Source organism: Hoplias malabaricus, chromosome 8 (genome assembly GCF_029633855.1).
Source record: "Hoplias malabaricus isolate fHopMal1 chromosome 8, fHopMal1.hap1, whole genome shotgun sequence".
NCBI lineage: Eukaryota > Metazoa > Chordata > Actinopteri > Characiformes > Erythrinidae > Hoplias > Hoplias malabaricus.
This window is the reverse complement of record NC_089807.1, coordinates 7061025-7088283: the sequence shown is the minus strand read 5'-3', so window position 1 is coordinate 7088283 and position 27259 is coordinate 7061025. Positions and strand designations below refer to the sequence as shown.

The following is a 27259-nucleotide window of genomic DNA, read 5'->3' as shown; positions in this document are numbered from 1 at the left end:
CATTCCCAAAATCTGTGCCACTCCACTCCTTCACTTCACTCCATACAGCTTCACATCTGTGGCGCCTGTCCTCCCCATGCAGTAGCTTCTGGATCCGTGACAGGACAGACTCAGCACAGACCTTTCTGACACCACCACAAATGAATTTGACTTGACCGACACTTCAGCATCATCTCAGACTGGATGGGCCAATGCTCCTCGTGGCCAGGACAGTCCTCGGAACGCTGTGGTTTACATAAGCACCGGCACATGGACAAATGAGGTAAAATAAACCCAGACCTGCGACGAGAAACAACTACAACAACCTTCGTTTTAATGTGTAACATTAATGTGGGGGAAGGGTCAGTTGCAGGTCACTCGCACCCAGCACGCCGCATCTTTGTTTCCTCTGAGAGAAAGGTGTGACTGTTCTGTGGCACCCGGCTGGTTTCAGACCTCTGAACAGCAATGAAACCACTTCTTAGTACTTCCTCCACTCCTTCAGAGAGATTGCTTTTCGTTTCAAGAGCTCCATTCGTACCTTTCTCTTGTTCTCATCTTCACAGCTGTGGTGTCAGAACTGATTGTGTGAGCAGTTTCCGAGTCTGATTACCTTTTTTAGGTGTGGTGCAGGAGTCCGTTAGCACCGTCCAAATGTTTTAATATATTTAACAGAGCTAAAGAGAGTCCTGTGTGAATGTTAACAAGACCACATCAGCCTTCTGCTCGTGTGGTGAATTAGTGTTGAAAAAAAAAAGGAAGTCTTTCAAAGAAACCTCTTCCCCCTGAGAGTTGACAACAGCGTGCAGCTTCCTTCGTTTTCTGAAATCAGAAACAACAGCTATAATTTCACCTTCAGAATGTATGTGTTAAAATGCGTCTTTGGGGGGGATTTGAAAGTTGGTATAACCCACTTTCACAGAAATACAGGTTCCTGAGGACCACCATCCTTTTCAACAGCCCCAAAGCAGACTCCACTACCCAGCGTGTCCAGAAATCTGTGTATACACCTCATGACTCATTAACTCTGCCACGTTAATACACCCCCCCTGTGGACACACACACTGTCGTTATAGAAAAGTATGGGATGTTAAAAGAAGCTTTGGATCATCATGCCCAATACCAAGCATTGTATAATGGTGCTTTTCATTGCATGCGACCTACTCTACTCGGCTTGACTTTGGGCCCTGGTCGCTTTTTCACTGCCAGAGCACCTGAAAACCCCATCTCTAATGAGAACTATGAGATTTTGTTTACTCATGGTGTATTGGCGTGTTGTTGTTGTTGTTTGGGACTGAACACAGCTCCGTCATCAGTTCAGACAGATCAGTAGAGTTTGTTCCTTCCTTGTTGCAGCGTCCAGCTCTCGCTGGATTCTTTCGTCGGCCACCGATCCAAGGAGCGTTTGAACCTCTTCAAAAGACCACGGCGTCATTTTACGAGCTGCCATCGTGAGTCGGATAAAAACAAACGTGATCTCTGCTGCAGCTGGGGATTTTACAGATGGAGAGTTGGTGCTGGTCGTCTGCGTTGCGAAGTGATTGACAAGTCTCTTTGGCCAGTCAGCGCTCTGCAGGGTTTATTCGTCATGTTTAGTCCCTTCTCTGTCACTTGAAACCATGAGTAAGCAGGAGCTAAAAAAATCACCTGGTTCCATGTACTAGGTATGAAATTTGCGTAGAGGAAAAGCAAAAGACTTGAGCCGAGCCGAATCAGAACATTCTTAAAAATAAAGCGATGCCATAGAACAATCGCTTTTGGTTCCATAAAGAACCCTTTTTGTTAATGTTTAAAGAACCTTAAGACCAAGTAATGGATTTTTAAAGTTTTAAAAGGTTCTTCTCACTCATACGTCACAATTCTTAAACGAAGATGGTTCTTTATGGAACCAACAACGGTTCTTCTATGGCGTCGCTCAAAGAACCGTTTGTAGCACCTTTATTTTTAAGAGTGTACCATGCAATTTAAAAGCGTTATTGTTATTTGTGAAGAGTTGGAGTGGCGTTTGTGATCCAGAATCACCTCACATCATGACTTCACAAATGACCAAAAGCCACCATCTCAGTTCTTCTGAGCCTAGTCTTTCCTCCTCCCAACACACTCTATATATTCACAAGCTTCAGCACCTTTAAGAGACTCAGTTCTTCTCCGATTGCAGTTTGTGGTTTCAGTAGCTTCATGATAATCACAGATTCAGCCAAGTGGTCTTTTACACACACTCCACTAGCTCTGGAACTGCTTTTGGTCTGCAGTCAGGATGACGGTTGCTGCAGTCACTGCCTGCCTAGTCCACAGAGGTTGTGTGGAAACTGAGCAGCTGCTGTTTTGCTATTCATGACTTCCAGCGCACAGTTGTGTGAACTGCATATCTATTTATACTTCACAGAAGGTAGCTGGAGGTGTCTCTGAAATCAAAATCAAAGTTTGCAGCACCGTGTGCCCGAAGTGCGACAAAGTCACAAACTCAGAAACTCCAGCGCAGCTGGATCATGGTGTGGAAAGTGGGGCGAGCTTTTGAGGCTTTGGTCGTGGTGAGTGTGGACGGAAACATTATAAAGGAGAAGGAGACATTTACGAGTATGGGGAAAGACCTGAAATACTCAACTCTGCATCTGTTTACAGGCAAATTTCCACTCCTTAATAAAACGCCCCCGAGCTCCCGAGTGGTGGTTGTCAGGACAGTTAGGAAATAAAGGTGGACGTATCCTGGAGGAAGCTTGTTTTGAGCTCTGTCGTCCTGAGACTGTATGAGATCTGGGGGAGAGCCACTGAGAATTTTGGATTTGGAGACGACTTGACAATTGGACAGCAATGGTGCACCAAAGCTGGGAATGAAAGAAAAATAAGGGGTTAAGTGTGAAGTTCACCGTGGTTGTGGAAATATGCAGAAGCACAGTGTCTGAAAGAAGCTGAAGATATTAGTTCTATTTCTTTAAAATGAATAAAATTCAAAACTATTTTTTGCCAGGATTTTCTAAACATTTTTATAAACTGAAGTATTAGTTTGGCTTTTAGAGTTTGGTGTTGAAGTGTCTCAACAGTCAGAGTGGAGTCTGGGGGTGTGCTGTGGTGAAACTGAGCTTAGACGAACTTTAAGCAAATGGATCCGGGCATCGCTAACCAATCAGACGATAGGCGTTTGCGTAATAATTGTCCACAATGCAATGTGCCGCATGATTTCAGTGGATGATGCCTGTAATGACTTTGTTTGCGGCAGAGGAAGAAGAGGAGTGTGTTCACATCCGTCGCCACCCCAGAGCAGTGTAAATACAGCGTTAGTGTTTATTATTGTAGCTCCAAGAGTGGAGTTGGTGACAAATAAATTTGGAGACAAACAATATTTAAGCATATATATATTTATAAATATAAAGTTATATATAATATATTGGTCTTGAGGGAGCACTGACTTCAGAGTGACAGTGGGGTCAGGTCAGCAGGTCACGCAGCAGGTCAAAGTGCCTCAGTTTGTTGTGTAACTGAGAGAGACAGGGAAGGGAGGGGCAAACAGGAGGAAAATCCTTGACCCTGAACTTGACCCTGTCATGGCTGAGCAGTGACGCTGCTCATTAGAGCGAGTGAGAGACAGCGCCTGGTCATTCTAACACACACACACACACACACACACACACACACACACACACAGTGAGAATGGGGAATGTGGCCAAATCACTGAGGGATAGAAGCAGTGGGATAAAGGCATGTATAAGCCACAAATAAAGGAGAGCAAGCTTTTGTTTGAAGTTTAAACCCTTTTCTGGGAATGATTTCGTTTACCTGGAGGCGTACTGGGATTAAAGAGACTTTCTTATCTGCAGAAGGGTGTTTTCCAATGGAAAGACATTATTTGTTGAAAGGGGGATATGAATGAGTGCAGTTATGAGTGGAAGAGGCAGGAGATCTGCGCCGCGTGAAAGGGCTGCGTCACGTCACGACACGCCACAAGCTAAACTCAGTCTGAGAAAATGATAACCGCTTGTTTCAGGCTTCATTGTCCTCTATACGTCTCTGTACGATTACAGACCTGTAAAACCATTAAAGCACGGAGGAATGTGTCTGGAATTGTTTGTACTACACATGGGGATTATTAACACTTATTTAATCTTTTAATTTATTTAGTATTTGCAGCAGGTAGTGTCTCAGTCACAGCTCCAGGGTCCTGGACGTTGTGGGTTCAAGTCCCGCTCCGGGTGACTGTCTGTGAGGAGTGTGGTGTGTTCTCCCTCTGTCTGCGTGGGTTTCCTCTGGGTGACTGTCTGTGAGGAGTGTGGTGTGTTCTCTCTGTGTCTGCGTGGGTTTCCTCCAGGTGACTGTCTGTGAGGAGTGTGGTGTGTTCTCCCTCTGTCTGCGTGGGTTTCCTCTGGGTGACTGTCTGTGAGGAGTGTGGTGTGTTCTCCCTGTGTCTGCGTGGGTTTCCTCCAGGTGACTGTCTGTGAGGAGTGTGGTGTGTTCTCCCTGTGTCTGCGTGGGTTTCCTCCGGGTGACTGTCTGTGAGGTGTGTGGTGTGTTCTCCCTGTGTCTGCGTGGGTTTCTTCCGGGTGACTGTCTTTGAGGAGTGTGGTGTGTTTTCCCTGTGTCTGCGTGGGTTTCCTCCGGGTGACTGTCTGTGAGGAGTGTGGTGTGTTCTCCCTGTGTCTGCGTGGGTTTCCTCCGGGTGACTGTCTGTGAGGAGTGTGGTGTGTTCTCCCTGTGTCTGCGTGGGTTTACTCCGGGTGCTCCTGTTTCCTCCCACGCTCCAAAAACACACGTTGGTAGGTGGATTGGAGACTCAAAAGTGTCCGTAGGTGTGAGTGTGTGAGTGAATGTTTGGGTGTGTGTCGCCTTGTGAAGGACTGGCGCCCCCTCCAGGATGTGTTCCTGCCTTGCACCCAATGATTCCAGGTAGGCTCTGGACCCACCGTGACCCTGAACTGGATAAGGGTTACAGATAATGAATGAATGAAAAAGTATAACACGTTTCACTTCATACCTGTACTGAATGCTTATTGAAAGCCTGTCTTAACAGACATTTCCAGTACTGGCGCCCCCTGTAGGTCCTCGCCTGGTCAGCATTTATTCCTTCACCTTCCATAACCTCTTCATCCTGGTCCAGAGCCTACCCAGAATCGCTGGGGCACACCCTGGACATGATTCCTGTCCATCACGGTCACACACCGACACACACACACCTGTAGGCAGTCCTACACACTTACCCAATCACTCACTGAACCCACCACCCCAGGACTGGGACCCGTGTGACTGAGACACCTGTGGCTCCAATGAGCCCCTCATTAACTTTCGGCAGAAGATGTTAACACAGCAATACACTTTAACTTGAACCGGTTCATTCATGAACAACAAAACTATATGGCTCTTTATGGCATAAAATATGTCGAAAAATATGACAATAAATGTATCGTTTTATAACTTTCACAAATTCTCTCCTTGTTTTGGTTGTAAAATGTATTTGGCATCGATGCTCTTTCCCTCGTCCTCCCACCGCCACCAGCGCTGACGCTCCCGTTCTTCAGCTGGAGCTCTGCAGGGTGCTACGGGAGGAAGGCATTGTCTTTGATCCTCAGAGCCCCGCTGAGCCATGTGCGATTGGCGCACACACACACACACACACACACACACACACACAACTTGGCCTTTTGTGTGCCGAAAGTGCAGGTGCGATTAAACAGGCTCTGTTTGAAATCACAGGGAATTCTGCTGCTGGAGAGGCCCTGATTGAAGTGATTGTGTGGGCTGTTGTGGGTTGTTTCATATGGAGATGCTTTAGCTCGTCTTATTACAATATTAGAATTACAGATTGCAGCTTTAATGCTCAAAATATCTCCGACGAGGGATTGATGGTTGGAGACTTTTGAGGGTGAGAGAAAAGATCCAAACATGTTGGGATTTCTCAGCTGCTTCAACCTCAGATCATTTGTAGAAAGGTTTAAAAAGTGTAAATTGTGATGATCACATCCGCTTGTTTTCTGTCGAAAGAGGTGTAGAGCACTGAGAATTAAATTTAATAAAACGTTAATATGCAGACATTAGGCAGATAACGTGTCAGTTTTCACAAGTGGAAATAAAATCTCAAACTGACAGCTTCTGTAAATACATCACTGTAGTTTATTATCGATCGTCTACAGAGTAGCGTTTAATACGTTATTTTTCATTCCCTCGAATAAGAAGTATTAAATATCTAAAAAATAAAAACACAATTGGTCAGATTTATCACAGCATTATGCGATAAATCTCCCTTTATTTAACCAGCTCCTCTCGGCTACACATCATCCTCTCTGCTAACTGGCTAACTATGCTATTTAGCTAGAGTTTTACTCTGCCCTCTGGTGGTCGTATAGGGTTCAGACACCTTATTTTTCAGTTCAGACATAACGTATAAACGAGCTAATTTGCATATAATCAGTTGTCCTAAAGCTCTAATACATTTTCTAAATCGTCTTGAATAATCGATTAATCAAATAGTCCCATCCATTCCTACCGTTTCATCAGTCATTGATTTTCTTACGATAAATTCGTAATGGGGCGGCACGGTGGAGCAGCAGGTAGTGTCTCTGTCACATCTCCAGGGACCTGGAGGTTGTGGGTTCGATTCCTGCTCCGGGTGACTGTCTGTGAGGAGTGTGGTGTGTTCTCCCTGTGTCAGCGTGGGTTTCCTCCGGGTGACTGTCTGTGAGGAGTGTGGTGTGTTCTCTCTGTGTATGTGTGGGTTTCCTCCGGGTGACTGTCTGTGAGGGGTGTGGTGTGTTCTCCCTGTGTATGTGTGGGTTTCCTCCGGGTGACTGTCTGTGAGGAGTGTGGTGTGTTCTCTCTGTGTCTGCGTGGGTTTCCTCCAGGTGACTGTCTGTGAGGAGTGTGGTGTGTTCTCCCTGTGTATGTGTGGGTTTCCTCCGGGTGACTGTCTGTGAGGGGTGTGGTGTGTTCTCCCTGTGTCTGCGTGGGTTTCCTCCGGGTGACTGTCTATGAGGAGTGTGGTGTATTCTCCCTGTGTCTGCGTCTCCAGGGTGTATTCCCGCCTTGCGCCCAATGATTCCAGGTAGGCTCTGGACCCACCGCGACCCTGAACTGGATAAGGGTTACAGATAATGAATGAATGAATGAATGAAATTCATAATGCATAACTATTTATTAGTGTAATAACAGATTAGAACATTTTGGCAGATGGTTTAAAGTCTTTATCTCAAAGCCCAGACCTGGGGATATGTGTTTGTCTCTTTAGTTTAAGGCATGTTTGGACATGAGTGTTAATAATACAGCCTGTGTTAAAGAGTACAGCTAATATAAACCAGTTCATCTTTCAGTCCTAGAGTATTGTGTTTAACAGTGATCTCCTCCCTGTCCCCAGAGCTTCCCGAGAACTGGACGGATACGAGGGAGACCCTGCTGGAGGGGATGGTGTTCCAGCTGAAGTATTTGGGCGTGACGTTGGTGGAGCAGCCCAAAGGAGAAGAGCTGTCAGCCACTGCAGTCAAGAGGATTGTTGCTACGGTGAGATCACCATGGAAACCATTCCTCACAACACAAACAGCCAATGGGGTCTGACTCCTCTGGGGTTTCTGCTCTTCCTTGTTTGACGGTCCCCAGGAGACTGTGTTTCAAGGCTTTGGGCCTTGTTCTGGGTCGAGTCCCTGACTTTGGACTGGACTGTGTCACCACATCAGGTCAAATCAAGGAAAGCAAGCTTCAGGAAACTCATCGCACTTGTGATAAACATGGTGGAGGCTACAGTTGATCAGATATCTCCACATTACTCCAAATACACTCAAACCCAAAAGGAAACATAGGAGTTACACTGAGGAAAAGGTTGTTGCTCGTAGGCTGCAACTGTAATGGCTCAGGAGACATAGTGGTGACTCTACTATAATTCCTCAGGAGAAAAAGAGTGAGACAAGAGAGGGAGGGGGGGTTAGTTCATCAGGGAAGTCTGAGCAGTTGGGGACTTTACTGAGATCTCCACTAAACACAAGAGAGAGACACGTATGAGATTACTGATGTCTTTATTTCAGGAGACAAGTTTGAGCAGCAGGACGCTTAAGGCCCGTTGCGAGCGTTTATACTTCTTTGTAGTGTCTGTGTCATTCTGCAATTACACCGCCACACCACTAGGGGCTGAATCTCAAACATCTTCCTCTACACTGTGTAGTACACAATGTGGTGGTGTAGTAGAACTACTTTATAAATCTTTAAAGTGCACTATTTAGGGAGTAGGTCGTTGTTTGAGACAGTACAGAGTTTATATGAGGTGCCAGGAAAGTAACTAATACAAAACCAGGACATTGTTCCCACGTGGTATCTCTTCTCTGTGAGTTTTTTCCCCAGAGACCTCTGTATTTTTCCTTTGTTCGACATTTTTATTCATCCCTGAAGCCCACACCATGTCTGAGGAAAGCTCTCGCCATGGATTTGCTGCTGTCTGCAGTCTGTAGCGTGGAGGAGAGAAGCTCATGTACTTCTTCGGTTCTGCATTAACAATGTGCGCCTGACTTCTGACCAGTCACCGTCGTTACAGTCTGTCTGTTTTTCTGTCTGATCTCATGGTTGTCTAGGAGAAACTACAAAGACTTTAAGTAGATCTCCTTCATGATTTTTCTTTTCTCTGGGTATTTAAAAGGGCTAGTCATTAAATGAAAAACATGATTTGAAAATGATGAATTATAAAGTAATGCTGGATGTCGCAAAACAAAGTTAAAGATAAAGGCAAAAACTAAGTCAGATCTGACCAACTTATGACTGCATCATGGTCTGATTCATGAAGCTTATACGTCATGGAAACAAGCTGAGTTTGAAGCGCAGTTGATGAAGAAGCTCCAGTGCGTAAACTCAAGTGCTGCCTGTCAGTGCCTCATGCAGGTGTTTTGGTACTGAGCCAGTGAAACTACAGAGCTCTAGTAGCTATTGTTTCAGTCTGAGTGGTAAGAGCCCTGCTCCCCCTGCTCTATTTGATTCTATAGAGAGCAAATTAAGCAGAACGTAAAATAAACAGACTGGTTGTAGACAGTAGAGTGATGTGATGGAGGCGTGTGATTGCGCTCCTAATATAATAGTTGTAAACAGTGTGTTATTGCAGTGGATTAGAGGCTGTTGCTGCACCCACCGTGTTTAGGGCAGAGGTTGTGGGCGGAGTCAGTCGTATTAAATAAAAGCACAGTGTAATATGTCTTTGAACAGAACGTGGAGGAGGTGCAGCCTGTGTTTATATCAGTGCACATGGAAAAATAAAACGCTGTAAAGCAGCGTTGTGTGCACAGATCATTAGTATCAGTGTTATTATCAGGCTCTGTTCCTCTTTCTGTGGCTGTTAATGATGATGTTTTATGAAAATCAAGCATTTATACACACGCTCGTACCAGACGGGAAATGATGAAGAGTGAAGACATTCGCCAAAGAGGAAAGAGATTAATAAAATACAAGCTATCTGTGAAACTTGTGCGCTCTCATTTTATTATCAGACTTGACCAATGCAGCTTCGATGAATTAGGGCCAATTTCTTATCCAGTAATCTTCCAAATAATCATCTTCTGCACACACACACACACACACACACACACACACACACACACACACACACTGACGTTAATTCATATTAAGATATAGTTAACAGTGTGATTAATACAGGTGTGTAATATGCTGCACTCCTGTTTTAAAGCCAGGGCATCTACAATGACCTGAAGCTGCTAATGTGGGGTTTCACTCCTTTACTGATGCCCACAAAAGCTATTTTAGGCTCTAAGTGCCCCCTTGTGGATAGGGCTGTGCCGTAGCGTATCGTATGTAATAATATCTCAAATGTGTTTTAAACAATAAAAAAATCAGTGATTATTGTGATATTCTGATTTGTTTATGTAATTACGTCGTGCAGTTACAAGTAACATGGCGTCCATTCACTACGTGAGTCATTTAGGCCGAGCAAAGTACGGTAGAAATAATCAAAGAATTTACTCCAAAAAAGGAGTGACTTCAGTCGTGTGGTTGGGGTTTGGAAATAAAATATCAGACCTACAACATTCATTCATTCATTCATTCAGTCATTATCTGTAACCCTTATCCTGTTCAGGGTCGCGGTGGGTCCAGAGCCTACCTGGAATCATTGGGCGCAAAGCGGGAACACACCCTGGAGGGGGCGCCAGTCCTTCAGATGTACAACACAACACTGTAATTATAAGATACGAAAGAAGCCTGTAACAACAAAACAGAAAACACAGCTCATCTGTTTCTCGAGCAGGGGCACCCAGTTGAATGTGTGGAAAGTCAGTTACGAGGAGAGTTTAAAATACAACGTGAACTCTGACCCCAGCGACAGACCGCACCGATTCAGCACAGCGACTATTCTGTATTTATTTTATACAATTTCAGAACCTTGATAAGTTACGGTTGTTTACAACATCGGCAAATGTTTACACATTTATTTGTTGTTGTTTCTGAATGTTTGAAATTGGTAGATTTACAGTAAAATAAAATGTTATTAAATATTAAAGTATGATTAACTATAATTAAATATTTTAATATTACTATTGATATAACATTAATTTTGTGGCAGTTGTCTGTTCTTGAAATTACTAAAAGTATTTTTCAGTGTTATTTTTATATCTCCAATAATATCGTTATCGCCAAAATACCCTGAAATATCGTGATATTATTTTAGGGTCATATCGCCCACCCCTAGTGGAGAACCTTTCACCTGCTAAATGTGAGTGAAATTCAGAGCCAGGTTCACATGCTTCACTCACAGAATTGAAGGCTTAGTTAAAAGGCGGGGGTCTTGGAGCCGATAAATGTGGAAAATCATGCAGTGTTTTATATATTTATTAAGTTTTACAAATCTGAAACCTATCCAGGACACGTCACTGTGGTAAAAGTGGATGTGGAGCTGCAGTGTCAAATGACATGTGCCAAATAGATTAAGGCCACCACTTGAAGAGCGTGTTTCGTGCAGGAGAGTGTTTGTTTTGATATGCATTCGTGTGTAAAATTGTGCGCCACACGTAAGAGGAGACGGAGGGTCAGCCGTTCCCTTTGAAACATGAATACAGCACTAACAGGCAGAGGACTTCCCCAGTCCTGTTCAGTCATGTCACAGCAGGAGGCTTTCTATTCACACTTTCTTTCTCTTTTTATCTCTCTGTATTTCTCTCTTTCTCAGGCCAAGGCCAGCAGGAAGAAGCTGCAGAAAGTGACGTTAAAGGTCTCTCCGAGGGGGATCATTCTTTATGACAGTGCCTCCAATCAGCTGATAGAAAACATCTCCATTTACAGGTCAGAGTCCTAACCTTTCGCTCTCTGGTGTTATTCAAGAGAAGCGTCTGTTTGTCAGTATTTTTCTCCAGAAGCCCAGATTAAGCGCTACGTTTCCTTAGTAATCTTCGTTCAGAAATCTAGGCCTCGGTGAGCTATTCTTATCTTGGTTTGCCAAGATCAGACCTGTGTGGTGTAGCGCTTCATTTCTCTGAACTGAAAATATACGTCCTTTAAAGTGTTTGTCAAAATCTGAGGTTATTTTTAGTGAGTTTAAAGGTGTAAGGCATCAGAGGAATACAACCGTGTTTGTTTTACACACATTCCCACACGTTAATGCCTGGAAATGTGTGTGTGGCATCAAGCTTGACTTGTTTCCTCTCAGACCGGGACAAACAGAGGAGTACAGATGTACATCCATCATTTAGCTGCTGACCTGGAGCTGCACAGGCCATTTAACGTATAACGTCAAGCATAGTATCTTACTTTGTCCCTGTTTGTCCCTGGCATTGTTCTAGATCTCAGAGTGCTTTACATGCATTGGGACATCAGGGAGTTGCCTGAATCCCCACCGATGTCCAGCACCCTCCCGGATGCTCTGCAGCACTGGGATCACACATCAGCCGTTACGTAGAGAGGGCTGAGATTTACAGAACTAAATAGACATTTGTAGCATGCATCACTTATTTCTTTGAGTGCAGTCGCAGCGGTGGGATTTGCTGTGGAGGTACGGTCTGAGTTGGACGGTTTGTTTGAACAGTTTCCAACAAAGACGCATCAGTCACCGTCTGCTAATGGGTCCCCATTGTCCCACAGTATACGGCTTTTCTCTGAATCACGGCCAGAAATGTATTTTTATGTAAGTGCACCGTGAGCAGCAGCACATAAATACCACCGTGGTCTTAATCTCCGTCTGAGTCTCAAATGGCACCATACTTTCTATTTAATGCACTTTGTAGCACATAAAGAGCATGTGTTTAGAGCATGTGCCACTGCTCATAAATTTGGGGATCTGGAGCCCACCAACACACACACTGTGAAACTGTGCTTTCTGTGGGCTGCCTGTGTTAGAAATCGTGGGAAAATTTAAAGCATACGATTTCTTTTATTGACAAATCTAAGTAATAGTTTATGTATTTTCTATTGCACTATTTTAATAGTTTATATGCCTTTTAATTTTTTTATTTAACTGCTTTTCACTCTGTAAAGCACTGTCCATTGCTCTTGTGATTGAAAGGTGCTTTATAAATAAACTTGCCTTGCCTTACTCTGATTTTGATCCCATTCTGACGTCAACTGTGGACACTTTATAATTGTCCAACCCCTTGTCTGAGTCTGTCCAATCACAGCGCTGGACCCACGACTTTGTGAAAGCCCAAAGAGAAGTTGGAGTTAAGCAAAACTGACACAATGAGCGCGGAGAGATAAATAAACTGAGAAAAGAAGAACGGAGAAGAAAGAGAACAGAGCGAAAGCAGCTAAAAACCAGAGCTTCTGCTCCTCGCTCCTCACTGCTGTGCGCTCGGGGTCGGGGTGAACAGCGAGCGGCTCATTATCATTTAAAGGAACAGGTGCTGAAAGCTGACACTCTGCTTTGACAGGGGGAAAACGCTGCTGTGGGGTTTAATCCTTGTAGTGTGTTGAACACAGTAAGCCATTTCATAAAGACACAGTGTAAAATTCTCATTTAAAACAATAGCTTTTGCTCAGAAACAAAGCATAATACACTTTCCCCTCACACACCAGAATCCTCATGCAACATTTTAACGACGTTTGTATTCACCCAGAGTCAGCTGAGGTCTTGTAGCGAGCGCGGGAGAATCGAAAGACTTTCAGTGGGGTTAAGGTCAGGCTAATTCAGCTGTGGACATGTTTCAGCCGGATCAGTTCCGGGAGAGACCCAGCCACGTGTGGGAAACACGTCCCGCAGCATACTGAGTTTAACAGAGTTATTCTAATCCAAACGGCCACTAGAGCAACCAGCAAACTCTGCTGCAGTGGGAGTTATTAACCGAGGATAACGTACCCTTCACACCACATTATCTCCGAGACCGTCGGCACGAGTTCAGGAAGTTCTGCAAACCCAGTGACCAGTCTGTCGTAGCATTTACTCACAACAGTGCAGTGGGTCCCAAACCTTTTCTCAGTCCCCACATTGGTAGAACGTTTTCAACACACACAGACACATCTACTGCCGAGAAACACCTGTATTGATCCCCTTAGGGAAATTGCTTCTCTACATTTGACCCATCCGTGGCAGTGGACACACACTTGTTGACTACCCCAGTGCTGGTCATGTGTGTACATGTCTCTCCGTGTCTGGTTTAGGGCGTTTTTATTTGAGGACAATAGCGTGGACATGTTTTGAAATGTCGGTAGTTAGTTTTGGTTTCGACCGCGAGAGTGTACCTGAGGTAAAGCAGAGGGGTGTGGAGAGCCGTGGCCTTCCAGGACCGGAGCCTGTCAGCCTGGATTTACACCGTCACAGCCCGGAGGATCTGAGAGTGTGTACAAGGACTTCACATCAGTCGCCTCCTGTGTGGTGTCTGTCTGAGACTCACCTGGGCCTGGAGCTATTAATAGAACCGTAGACAGACGAGAACAAACACACACATTGCCTTAAAAGCACGTCTCTGAACACTTAGACACTCCCTTTTTTTCCCCTGAGTCTTTCTAAATCCGCTCACTCTTTGATACATGGCTAGCCTCCTTCCACCCTGGTCTTCAGCTCCTCAGGACCCCCACAGAGCAGGTGTGACGTGGTGGTGGATCATTCTCAGCGCTGCAGTGACACTGACGTGGTGGTGGTGTGTTAGTGTGTGTTGTGCTGGTGTAGAGTGGATCAGACACAGCAGTGCTGCTGGAGTTTTTAAACCCCTCAGTGTCTGGACTGAGAACAGTCCACCGACCAAAAACATCCAGCCGACAGCGTCCTGTGTCACTGATGAAGGACTAGAGGACGAGCGACACACACTGTGCAGCGACAGATGAGCTACTGTCTCTGACTCTACATCTACAAGGTGGACCAACGAGGGAGGAGTGGCTCACAGAGTGGACAGAGAGTGGACACAGGGTTTAAAAACTCCAGCAGCACTGCTGTGTCTGATCCACTCTACACCAGCACAACACACACTAACACACCACCACCACGTCAGTGTCACTGCAGCGCTGAGAATGATCCACCACTATTTATGAAGATTTGTGTGTTCACAGTGTACAGCCAGGGCTTGACTAATGAACTGATTGGATTAACTCTTATGTAGTGGAGTGTTAAAGGCCAATAAAAGACGTATAACTCCCTCTGTCTCCTTCTTTGAGAGCTGTAATGGGTCTAGAGTTCTTATGTTGTTTGGAGAATCGCCGGCAAACCTCTACCATCCATCACTCGGCCCACAGCGCAGCTTCACGTCCGCTCTGTTACGGCCGAGCCGTCTGGCGTTCACAGCCAAGGACACGTGTTGAATGGTTAAAAAAGCTCGTCGTGAGTTTATGAGCTGGAACTCCATCAGTCCAGAGAACACGGTTCCTCTGTAACACAGCCCCGAGCTGCAGGGTTTAGACCAAACCGATCCAGACCTCGTGTTGTGTGTAGTGTAGCTGCTTCAGTTGCATGTGTTTATATCTGTCTCTTCATTAAAGCAGATGAATTCAACCACTGTAAAATCTCTACAAACTGAACTGTGGGACAGGGCACATGTGTGAGAATGAAGAGAGATAAGAGAAATAGAGAAACAGAGAGACAGAAACAGAAGGAGACAGAGAGAGACAGAGAGAGAGAGAGAGAGAGAGAGAGAGAATGAGGGAAAGAGGGAGGGAGAAATGGGTAGAGAGAGAAAATGAGGGAAAGAGGGAGGGAGAAAGTGGTATAGAGAGAGAGAGAGAGAAATAGGGAATGAGACAGATACAGAAGGAGAGAGAGAGAACAGGGGAGAGGGAGAGAGGGATTGAGAGATGTGGAGAGAAATTGGTAGAGAGAGAGAAACAGAGAGAGAGAGACAGACACAGAATGAGAGAGAATGAGGGAACGAGGGAGAAAGAGGGGGATTGAGAGAGATGGGGAGAGAAAGAGAGAGAGGCAGAGTGAAAGAGAAGGAAATAGAACTAGCAAGAGGGTGTGAGAGCGATGGGAGAGAGAAATGGGGGAGAGAGAGAGAGAGAGACAGAATAACAAGGAGAGAGAGAGAGAGAGAGAGAGAGAGACAGACACAGAAGGAGAAAGAGAGAATAAGAGAACAAGGGAGAAAGAGGGGGATTGAGAGAGATGGGTAGAGAGAGGGAGGGAGAGATAGAGAAATAAGGAAAGAGAAAGAGAGAGAGGCAGAGTGAAAGAGAAGGAAATAGAATGAGCAAGAGGGTGTGAGAGCGATGGGAGAGAGAAATGGGGAAGAGAGAGAGAGAGAGAGTGTCACTTGGCTTCACGTAACGTCTGGGTGCACTGAGGGGCCAAAACACAGCTGTGCACAAAGTTTTAATGCACAAGGAAATGACGTCACCACTGTCTGCACGCACCTCTTGCACGTTTGTGTGTGTGTGTGTGTGTGTGTGTGTGTGTGTGTGTGTGTGTGTGTGTGTGTGGACATGGGTGGATAAGTCATTTTCTCCCTGGGTGTGGATTTCAGAGCTTGAGGATCTTTATCTTTAAGACTTTGGAGGCTTAGACCTCAGGAAACTACAGTGATCCTTTATTATTTATTTGTTTATTCATGTGTTTAACTCAAGACGTCTTTGTTTTTGAGACTGTGGTTTAACTACTTGTTAAAAAGCAAACAAACAAACAACAAATAACACCCCTCATTAGAATAAACCCAGTCACATGACTCCAGTGTGATCCTCTGTGTGTGAATGTGTTTAACTTTGTCCAAGTCTCTCCTCGTGGAGTGTTTTAATGGTTAATAATTAATAATGATTTTAAACAATGTGCTGTGGATTTAACAAATTCATACAAAACAAGGAGAATCTGAACAAAACACTGTTCTTTAAACTCACTCTCACCTACTGCTTTATAGAGAAACATCTTATATTTCTGATGTTTTATGTTATTATTTGTTTGTGTTTACTGTGATGATATATAACTTTTACAATCACCACACTCACTGAGGAGGCTTTTGTTTTAATATAGATCATTATCTTAGGGTCCTAAAACTTCTGCACAGTGCTGTATCACACACATCCTTCTACAGGGGTTGGACAATGAAAGTGAAACACCTGGTTTTAGACCACAGTAATTTATTAGTGTGGTGTAGGGCCTCCTTTTGCGGCCGATACAGCGTCAGTTGGTCTTGGGAATGACATACACAAGTCCTGCACAGTGGTCAGAGGGATTTGAAGCCATTCTTCTTGCAGGATAGTGGCCAGGTCTCTACGTGATGCTGGTGGAGGAAAACGTTTCCTGACTCGCTCCTCCAAAACACCCCAAAGTGTCTCAATAATATTTAGATCTGGTGACTGTGCAGGCCATGGGAGATGTTCAACTTCACTTTCATGTTCATCAAACCAGTCTGTCACCAGTCTCGCTGTGTGTATTGGTGCGTTGTCGTCCTGATACACGGCACCGCCCACAGGACACAGTGTTTGAACCATTGGATGCACATGGTCCTCCAGAATGGTTCGGTAGTTCTTGGCAGTGACGCTCCATGTTTTTTGGACTGTGGGAGGAAACCGTAGACAACCCACGCAGACACAGGGAGAACATGGAAACTCCCTCCAGATGAGACCTGAATCCAAGATCCCAGCGCTGAGAGGTGAACGCACTCACCACCAAGCCACCGTGCCGCCACATGAGCCTAGAATCACCATGTCCAAAGCCAAGGGTCAGCTAGAGGGGTATAAACCCCCAGCACCGAGCTACAGAGCAGTAAAGTAAAGGAAATCTGCCTGGACCCCTGCTCATCCCAGGCCCAGGCGCTGGTGTCATGTTCTGTTCCTCAGAGAGGCCAGACCTATTCAGTTTTATATTTTTTCTCCTGCGCTTCTTCTTCTTGTTCCTCCTTAAAGGAAAAGAGTGAGGGCTGTCCTCTGATTTTCACACAGTGACACGTGGAAACCATTATGATCCTGAACCTGTTTCATGCCACCGGCATCGTCCTGGTGTTCTGTGGCTTTTGTTGTGTCTCTAACTCTGTCTCCTGTGTCTATCTCTGCAGGATCTCGTACTGTACCGCTGATAAGATGCACGATAAAGTGTTTGCCTACATCGCTCAGAGCCAACGCAATGAAACACTGGAGTGTCATGCATTCCTGTGCACCAAAAAGAAAGTGGTGAGTGGGTTAGTTTTGTTGTTGTTGTTGTTGTTGAGCACTTGTTTCTGTGTGTGTGTATATGTGTGCATGCCTCTTGAAAGTCTTGGGTCGGTGTGTGTGTGTGTGTGTGTGTATAATCTCTGAAGAGATCCTTACATGGCCACTCCCTGCTTTTCCTTCCTTTGCTAATTTGCTGCACTCTGTAAACAGTTTGTGGTAAAGAAGGATGGAGAGAACAGAGAGGACTGAAGACTCATGAGAAATGTAGTTATGCACTGGTTATATATGCATATACTGCTAGTAATTTTACTAGAAAGCTGTATTATTTTCCCAGTGTGTCCTACTATGTCCCCTCACTAGTGGTGTTGTGATACACATCTGAAAAATAATTGAATTTACTGCTGAAGTTCAGAGATAATGTGCAGTTAATTAAAATCAGCTCAAATGTATCCTTTAAAGAAGGGAGACTGCCTTGGTTTTCATTACTGTGTGATTTCTAAAGATGTTCTGTAACAGTTTATAAAAGAATAAGTTCAGCAAATGTTTTTCAAAGTTTCGCCGTTTCCAACTCCTCTCAGATGCGGCGCATCAACGGATCGTCAACGTCCATTTACGATGTTCCTATTAATATCTTAGCGAAAGCACAGCGCAGAAATACAGCTCAAACCCTCTGTGAATGTTCAGAAACTGCTCTATCGATCGCATGTTATCACCACTGTACACAATACTGTACATCCTGAGTTAACAGCCTATGAATGAGCCTGAGACACGCCTCACAAGAAATATAAAGAGATTCTAAAATCGGATTGAAATGTTTCAGGGTTAGAGACAGGTTATCTCTTCATAAAATGCTGTAGGTCACATGGGCCTCGAGAGAGAGAGAGCTGAGATTGTTCTGAACATTTTGATTCAAAACATGTGGACGATAAATTATAATACAAGAGCTTTAAAGACGAATTTCAGGAAATTGAGAAAATGTCCTTAGACCCCAGCAGCACGGTTCTGAAGGCACCATTTTACGTTTTAAAAGGGATGTTAGTGTTCATTTATCGATTTGCTCAGCAGCTATTGACGTGCACAAGTCGACAGACGAACTCCTGCTGATGTTATTTTTGTCATGGAAACGGCTCTGTGATTGGGCCGCAAGAAAAAATAAAACAGTGATGCAAAATGTAGACAGATGCCGAGAGATTTGTAAATGGTCCCAAATAAATTGCATTTAGGTTGGGGCTAGCACCGGAGTTCTACTTCCTGTCCCACACCACAGCATTTTAAAACTCATAACTGATGACTCTGAGCTTTATCTTTGTTAGTCCTCAAAGTCCCCCCCACTACACGCTCCGCCCTGAATAAACACCACACATTTTCAGACCACTCCCAGAACACAGCGCCATTTCCTGAAACCTCCCGGGAGCTTCTCATGAGCTGCAGCACTGTGAGAGCAGACGAGTTTCTCACAAACGAGATGGAGACAAACATGACGGACAGCAGTGAAACCGTAAACCTCGCTCGGCTCTCATTGGTCAACACCTGAGAGTCAGCCTTCACACCATACTACAGGATCCAGAGTCATAAATACTGCTTCAAAACATGCGATTCACACTCGGGCGGGACTGGGGCTCGGGGAGAATATCGGTGGAGGACTGGAGGACTCATGGACTCTTCACACTACAGGATCGTCTGGAAAATCATCGTTTACAGTCATCCTTCGTAATTTTCTTTGTAATTTTAAATCAGCCTCAAACACGGCCCCATCCTGTGGTGTGAGCTCAAATATTGTCTGTGAACGCATCCATAAAACTTAGTATTTGAATCACTTTATTGACCACTGGGCTTTTACACAGAGGAATTTTTTCTCCACATTCAGCCCAATCCGTGCAGTGAAACACACACATTAGTGAACCGAACACTGGGGGATCACACCGGCAACAAGCCCAGTTCCCCAACCACCAGGCCACAGCTATCTTATCACTACCAACTAACTATGAAGACAGAAGCTTGTTGATGTGCTCTAGGACACTGTACGATTGAACAAATCATTGTAGGATACTGTGGGCAGCCATTAAACACAGGGATTACAGAGTGATGAAGTCCTGCTTCTTCCTATTTGCAATTACAACATCCGGCAGGGGCTACAGATGATTTTTAGTTTTCTTTTAGTATAAATAATGTCTCAACCTTGTATTCTTAAACTGAAGATACATGTTTCAAAACAGAAGCAGCAGCAATCTCTATGGTCATTGAGTCTGAACAGTGTGCACAGGCAAATAGGAGTTAGACCCTGCAAGGGAGCAAGAATTGGGCAGAACACATGTAGAAAATAAGTGCCCACAGTATTCAGCTCCACAGTGAAGTCATTAGAGATGTGTAGAAACAAGCTCAGGTTTCAGAGCTGAAGCCAGTTCTGATTTGAACACAGTTGATGAATCAGCTCCAGTTTCAGCTCCAGTCCACGAGTACGCTATTTAAACAGGACATGCCCCAATTTGTCATCATTTACATGTAATTTACATGAAACACACCTTTAGTTCACTGAGACACTGGGGCAATTAGAGACAGGCATTCAACAGCTCCTGAGCCAATGGTTGTTGTTGGAGTTTGGCCTTGATCAGAGAGTGCACTACACACTCACTCACATAGATACTCAGTCACATACATACTTATTCACACACTCTTACATGCTCAACTACTCACTCACTCACTCACTCACATACTCACTCACTCACTCACTCATATACATACTCATTCATTCACTGTCACTCACATACATGCGCAGGCACTCTCTCACTCACGCACTCACTCAGGTATTTACTCACAGCTTCACTAGGGGGCGTTATTTAGTGCTTGGCATCACAGACCCAATGTGACACTGTGAATGATATGATTTGTGTATGTTGTTCATCTCTCTCTCTCTCTCTCTCTCTCAGGCACAGGCGGTGACTTTAACAGTAGCTCAGGCCTTCAGGGTGGCGTTTGAATTCTGGCAAGCTGCCAAAGAAGGTAGGCTCTGCTTGGTTGCCTTTAACACCAGCGGGTGATCGACAGCACTCCTCATTTTTCATGCTTCTCTCTCACCATTGTTTTAGCCCTAATATTAGGCCTGATACAATCGTCAAAGTCTCGGTGGCATTTCCAACCTAAGCAACTTTAGTTAGTATTTTTACACAGACACAGCTTAAGTAGAGGGTAACCATCCCAGCTCCCTAAGAGCAGTTCAGGGTTAGGTGCTTGGCTTAGTGCTTTTCAGCTGTGGATGTTAAGGGAAGAGACTATTGTTTATTTATTCCCTCCCCAGACCCCCATTTTCTTTATTCAGGGAATCAAACCAGTGATCTTTCAGTCCTAAGCCCACTTCTCTAACCTTTAAGCCATGGCTTCCCCCACAGTGCAGCAATGTCCAGGTGTATGATGGGAGATCGTAGTTCCACTGTTACAAAGCTCAACTCTAGCCATATAGTTGTCAGCAGTGAGTGTTTGTGACCTTAGGCTCATATTTGGCCGTTCCAGGGCGACCCATTACATTTTGTGCTTCTCTGTAGAGATTATACAGTCTGCACAATTAACATGCTTTGGTCAAAACCCCACAAGGATCAAACAACACAGCAGTGTTTTCCCCTGTCTAAAGAGCACTATTCAGAATCATTGGTTTTCATCGGGAACACACCCTGGAGGAGGCGCCAGTCCATCACAGGGCGACACACACTCACACATTAACTCGTGCACCGAAGCACCCGGAGGAAACCCACACAGACACAGGGAGAACACACCACACTCCTCAAAGACAGTCACCCGGAGGAAACCCATGCAGACACAAGGAGAACACACCACGCTCCTCACAGACAGTCACCCGGAGGAAACCCACGCAGACACAGGGAGAACACACCACACTCCTCACAGACAGTCACCCGGAGGAAACCCACGCAGACACAGGGAGAACACACCACACTCCTCACAGACAGTCACCCGGAGGAAACCCACGCAGACACAGGGAGAACACACCACACTCCTCACAGACAGTCACCCGGAGGAAACCCACGCAGACACAGGGAGAACACACCACACTCCTCACAGACAGTCACCCGGAGGAAACCCACGCAGACACAGGGAGAACACACCACACTCCTCACAGACAGTCATCCGGAGGAAACCCACGCAGACACCGCGGGACTCAAACCCACAACCTCCAGGTCCCTGGAGCTGTGTGAATATCTCCATTTTTGTACATTTTTGTTTTACTACATCATTGTAACACAGCACCTGTCCTTCACACAATCAAAACTTTTCATATTGAGTTCCACTGAATTTTAAGGGTTTTTTGTTTCTTCTGTAAAGTTGCTATTTTGGGAGATACATATTTTAGATTGGACAGTGACAATATTTTAAATATATAATAAATGTTTCATTTTTGTTCAAATGTAACATTTGACAAGAAAAAAACTTTTTTTTTTCCAAATCTCCAAATCCACACAATAATGTGCCTACGCTCAGAAAAAGTGATGTTTAAGTTGACAGTGATGCATATGGGATGCCTACATACTTCTGGGCATGTCTTAATAAGGAACTGAGAGAGATTGAAATGAGTCTTTGAAGCGTGTGTGAGTGTATGTGTTTGATGCAGAAGCTTGATGACATTTCACACACTCACCCAGGATTCCCACAGGTCAGTGGAACATATGTAATGAACCATACGTATGAGCACAGCCTTCCCGAGGGTGTGTGGTGAACATATAAATGAGTTTACACTCTCCACTGGGTCTCCTTCCCTTAGCTATACTTCACACTTCACTTCACAATTTAAGAGATAGACCAGGAACCTCAAGACGTCCCTCCAGGATTTAAAGGATATGTCTACAATTGTGGGGAAACACTGTTCTCTCTGCTTTGTTTACATTTAGAAGCTCTGCGTCTTTTAAGGTGGAATGGTGTGTTTGAGGAAGAGGGAGATAGCCTAGCATACCGTGTTTTTTTTTTTTTTTTTTTTTTTTTTACAATTTACAGACAGGGGCTTTGTAAACACATTAGTCTGGTTCCTCAGAATTTTATAAAAAGTGTTTTTTAATTAAAACCGTGAACATCGCCTTTGTTTTAAGGTCCAAGCTGCTTCCGCTCAGACATTTCCTCTACACCCATGAGCAGTGTTTGCAGAGCAGTGTTGTGTTTTGTTAATCAATATCATAATATTAGCGTTGTCAATACAGACTCACAGGGCAAATACTCCTCTGCAGATCCCCTAACTGTGGAGAGAAAGACACAGCTGGTTTATCAGACTTTTACAATATCACTTATTAACAATGTTCCTAAACACTTTAACATCATTCTCACACTGGGAGAATCGGGTGATCTGCATCAGGAGAGCACAGGTTTAAATCTAAGAGAAAGCAGCTGGCCTTGGCCTCTCAGGGTAGAGACTCACTCACTCACTCACTCACATACTCACTCACTCACTCACTCACTCACATACTCAGTGACATACATATTTATTCACACACTTTTACATGCTCAAGCACTCAACATACTCACTCACTCATACTCGCTCACTCACTCATACTCGCTCACTCACTCACATACTCACTCACTCATATACATACTCATTCATTCACTGTCACTCACATATATACGCAGCCACTCACTCACTCACGCACCCAGTCACTCATACTCACTCAATCAAACACATACTCACTCTCATACATACTCATTCACCCATTCAGCCACTCACTCACTCACTCACTCACATACATATTCATTCCCTAACACACATTCCCTCTCACTCACATAGTCGCATACATACTTATTCACACACTCTTACATCCTCAACTACTCACTCACTCACTCACTCACCCACTCACTAATTTACTGACTCACTCACTCATATACATATTCATTCATTCACTGTGTCACTCACTCACTGAGGTATTTACTCACATACACACTCACTCACATTCATACTCCATCACATTTAATAACAGCTCCACTAGGGGGCATTATTTAGTGCTTGGAATCACAGACACAATGTGGCACTGTGAATGATATGATTGTTGTATGTTGTTCGGCCCTTTTTGATGATATTTTATATTGCAGTCTGAGAGAGAAAGAGAGAGAGAAAGAGAGAGAGAGAGAGAAAGAGCGAGAGAGAGAGCAAAATGTGTACGAAAGATAAAAGAAATGGATGTACACGGTTCCTCTTTGACGTTTTGACAGCACGGCGGTGACCCGAGCAGTCCCCTTGACAGACAAAGACAGGAAGAGGAAATAAAGAGAAGGAGAGATTGTCGTTATCTTACAGTGCAGAGGGAGAGCAGAAGAGATGGTGGTATGAATGGGAAGGGTAGGGGTAGGAGAAAGACGTCAGGTCCAGGTGACAGCTCACACCGATGCCTTTCTGAGGGCGAAAGTGATGGAGAGATTGCTTTATCGTCCTTTAACACGTCATACTGTTCTTCAAGCCCTGGACCATAAGCTCTGATACAGTTTAAAATGAGGTCCATTTCTGTTTATTAATTTAGTTTCCAAGTGAAATGTTGAAATCTCTGTGTTGGCTTTTCTTTTACAAACAAATGTATTTTTTAAATTTGGTTCACCTTTCATTTCCTCCCTCTGTCTGTTTCGGCCTCTTTCACACTGTCTTTTGGTTGTGATCGTGCTTGTCTTTGTCTTCCTCTTCTCTTTCTTCCTCCTGAGTGACAGCGCTGTAGGCCTTGTTTCTGTGTACACATGAGAACATGTGAGAACATGTATCTGTCGAACTGATGGGGATATCAAAGCCAGTGGTGTTGCTTTTCAGGGCGAGTAAAAGTCTTGAAAGCTTGGCGTGTGCCTGGACGCTACAAAGTCTCTGTGGGAAGGAGTAGGACGATAAAAGGGATGATGGAGCTTGGATCATTTCTCCTGCTTTATGCATACACACACACACACACAGAGAGAGAGAGAGAGAGAGAGAGAGAGAGACATATACCACCACCACCATCGTAAGTATATTCCACAGAGTCTTTGCCTCGTATTTCACTGTAGTCTTTGGCTTTAGTGCTGAAAGACGAGAGAAAATAGAGCTGACTGCGTAGCCCCAGCAGCACATGAAAATAAGCCTCGAAACTTAGAAAAACAGAATGATTCTGTCAACAGTTATCAGACGCAGTGTTTATTTACTTAGACAAAACCATTATTCACTTTCCAACACTGACAACTACACAGTCCACCACTCCTTACACTGAGTGTGAACGGTTTGGACGTGAACAATGAGAGCAGTTTAAGTAGAAAGGTCTTGCGGTCGTTCCTGAGCAGTCCTGGTGGCTTCTGGATGGTGTATGCATGTGTTGTAGTGTTGCACCAATGCCAGTACCGTATCTGGCACTGTATCGGCAACAGAGGGCACCGATACAATCAGTGTGTTGGAAATGGCTGGCCTCTGAGTTACTGTAGTGGACGGATACTTTTATTTGATTGGTTGTAATGTAGGTTGTGTTCGAATACGTAGTGAAGACTCACTCCCTAGACAGCCTGGGTTAGTCTCCACTACGTCCAAAGTCGGGCCTAAAAAATCAAACGTTTAATTTGCTGCGAGTCAAATCAAATTAAAACGCGGACACAGGGAGAACACATCACACTCCTCACAGACAGTCATCCGGAGGAAACCCAGGCAGACACAGGGAGAACACACCACACTCCTCACAGACAGTCACCCGGAGGAAACCCACGCAGACACAGGGAGAACACACCACACTCCTCACAGACAGTCATCCGGAGGAAACCCACGCAGACACAGGGAGAACACACCACACTCCTCACAGACAGTCACCCAGAGGAAACCCACGCAGACACAGGGAGAACACACCACACTCCTCACAGACAGTCATCCGGAGGAAACCCACGCAGACACAGGGAGAACACACCACACTCCTCACAGACAGTCACCCGGAGGAAACCCACGCAGACACAGGGAGAACACACCACACTCCTCACAGACAGTCATCCGGAGGAAACCCACGCAGACACAGAGAGAACACACCACACTCCTCACAGACAGTCATCCGGAGGAAACCCACGCAGACACAGAGAGAACACACCACACTCCTCACAGACAGTCACCCGGAGGAAACCCACACAGACACAGGGAGAACACACCACACTCCTCACAGACAGTCATCCGGAGGAAACCCACGCAGACACAGAGAGAACACACCACACTCCTCACAGACAGTCACCCGGAGGAAACCCACACAGACACAGGGAGAACACACCACACTCCTCACAGACAGTCATCCGGAGGAAACCCACGCAGACACAGAGAGAACACACCACACTCCTCACAGACAGTCATCCGGAGGAAATCCACGCAGACACAGGGAGAACACACCACACTCCTCACAGACAGTCATCCGGAGGAAACCCACGCAGACACAGAGAGAACACACCACACTCCTCACAGTCACCCGGAGGAAATCCACGCAGACACAGAGAGAACACACCACACTCCTCACAGACAGTCATCCGGAGGAAACCCACGCAGACACAGAGAGAACACACCACACTCCTCACAGACAGTCATCCGGAGGAAATCCACGCAGACACAGAGAGAACATACCACACTCCTCACAGACAGTCATCCGGAGGAAATCCACGCAGACACAGGGAGAACACACCACACTCCTCACAGACAGTCACGCAGAGGAAACCCACACAGACACAGGGAGAACACACCACACTCTTCACCGACGGTCACCTGGAGCGGGAATCGAACCCACAACCTCCAGGTCCCTGGAGCTGTGTGACTGCAACACCTACCTGCTGCACCACCATGCTGCTCTTCATTCAATCTTACAATATCTTATTAGCAAACACTGCTTTAAGAAAATCACAATCACAGTACAGCAAGATAAATATCTGAATTTATAGGCACCAATATAGGAGTTAAGATAGAGCTGGTATCAGTACTTGGTGTCGGCAGAAACTTGAACATGAAATATCGGTATCAGAAGGGAAGAAGTGGTATCTAATGTGTTGTTCTTAAAATGTGGCTGTTTGCTTCTGTTTTTATTTACACATTTGTTGGCTAACAGCATTGGTCAAACACAAACACAGAGCCACTTTTTCAAAACAGTTCACACAGTCTGCGTTTCCCACACGTCATAGAAATCTCCCTCAAGACCACAGCACCATTTCGTACAAGTCGTTAGCCCTGGCTCGGAACGTGTGCACTGTCAGTGTTACAGCAGCGCGTTACGAGTGACATTTTCTGAGTGAGAACCTTTACCGGTGTTTTAGTGGTAAGAGCTAATTCTGAGACTTGTGTGAAATGTGGAGGTGGTGTGAGTGAGTGGTGAAGAAGACCCAGATATCAGACATTTTTGGCAAATCTGTCTCATTTTGGGGCTTACAGCTCAGTTATGGCACTAGCAGGTGTTGTAAGCGTGGTGTGGGCCGGATGTGGGCCGGACGTCACAAGCTGGGCCAGACTAGGCTTGCGTCATGTGTTGTACGGGTCAGATATGTTTCACAACACACCTGACCCCTGACCCCTGACCTCTGTAACATGGAGCTGTGGCTGAGCTGAAGCAGTCAGGTTCACCCTGAGTCAGAGCCGTCATTCGAGGCCAAATGTGGGCCATAAAAGGACTGCACGGGGCAGCCCACCAGGACCGCTCCGTGTTTTTTTTTTATAGAATTATGGTTACACTTTTTTGTTTTGCTTTATTCACTCTGTTGAAATACAAGTAACGTATAAATCAGAAAATTGCAGACACTAGCTCCAGTTTGATTCCATTTTTGCGTGTAGAAAAAGCCCAGTGTGAATGTTGCACGCTGCAGATTTGTTGTGCTTTTA

The 27259-nt window shown here is 45.1% G+C and overlaps 1 protein-coding gene across 1 annotated transcript in view; it reads left to right on the top strand.

Annotated features, from left to right (window-relative positions):
• The window catches only part of ldlrap1b (low density lipoprotein receptor adaptor protein 1b), an 85632-nt gene that overhangs the window by 32966 nt on the left and 25407 nt on the right, over window positions 1-27259 (top strand). The window contains exons 2-5 of the mRNA XM_066680030.1: window positions 7316-7458; window positions 11111-11223; window positions 17346-17460; window positions 20370-20442. Of these exons, the coding sequence (XP_066536127.1) occupies window positions 7316-7458; window positions 11111-11223; window positions 17346-17460; window positions 20370-20442 (444 nt within the window). The remainder of the gene's footprint in view (window positions 1-7315; window positions 7459-11110; window positions 11224-17345; window positions 17461-20369; window positions 20443-27259) is intronic.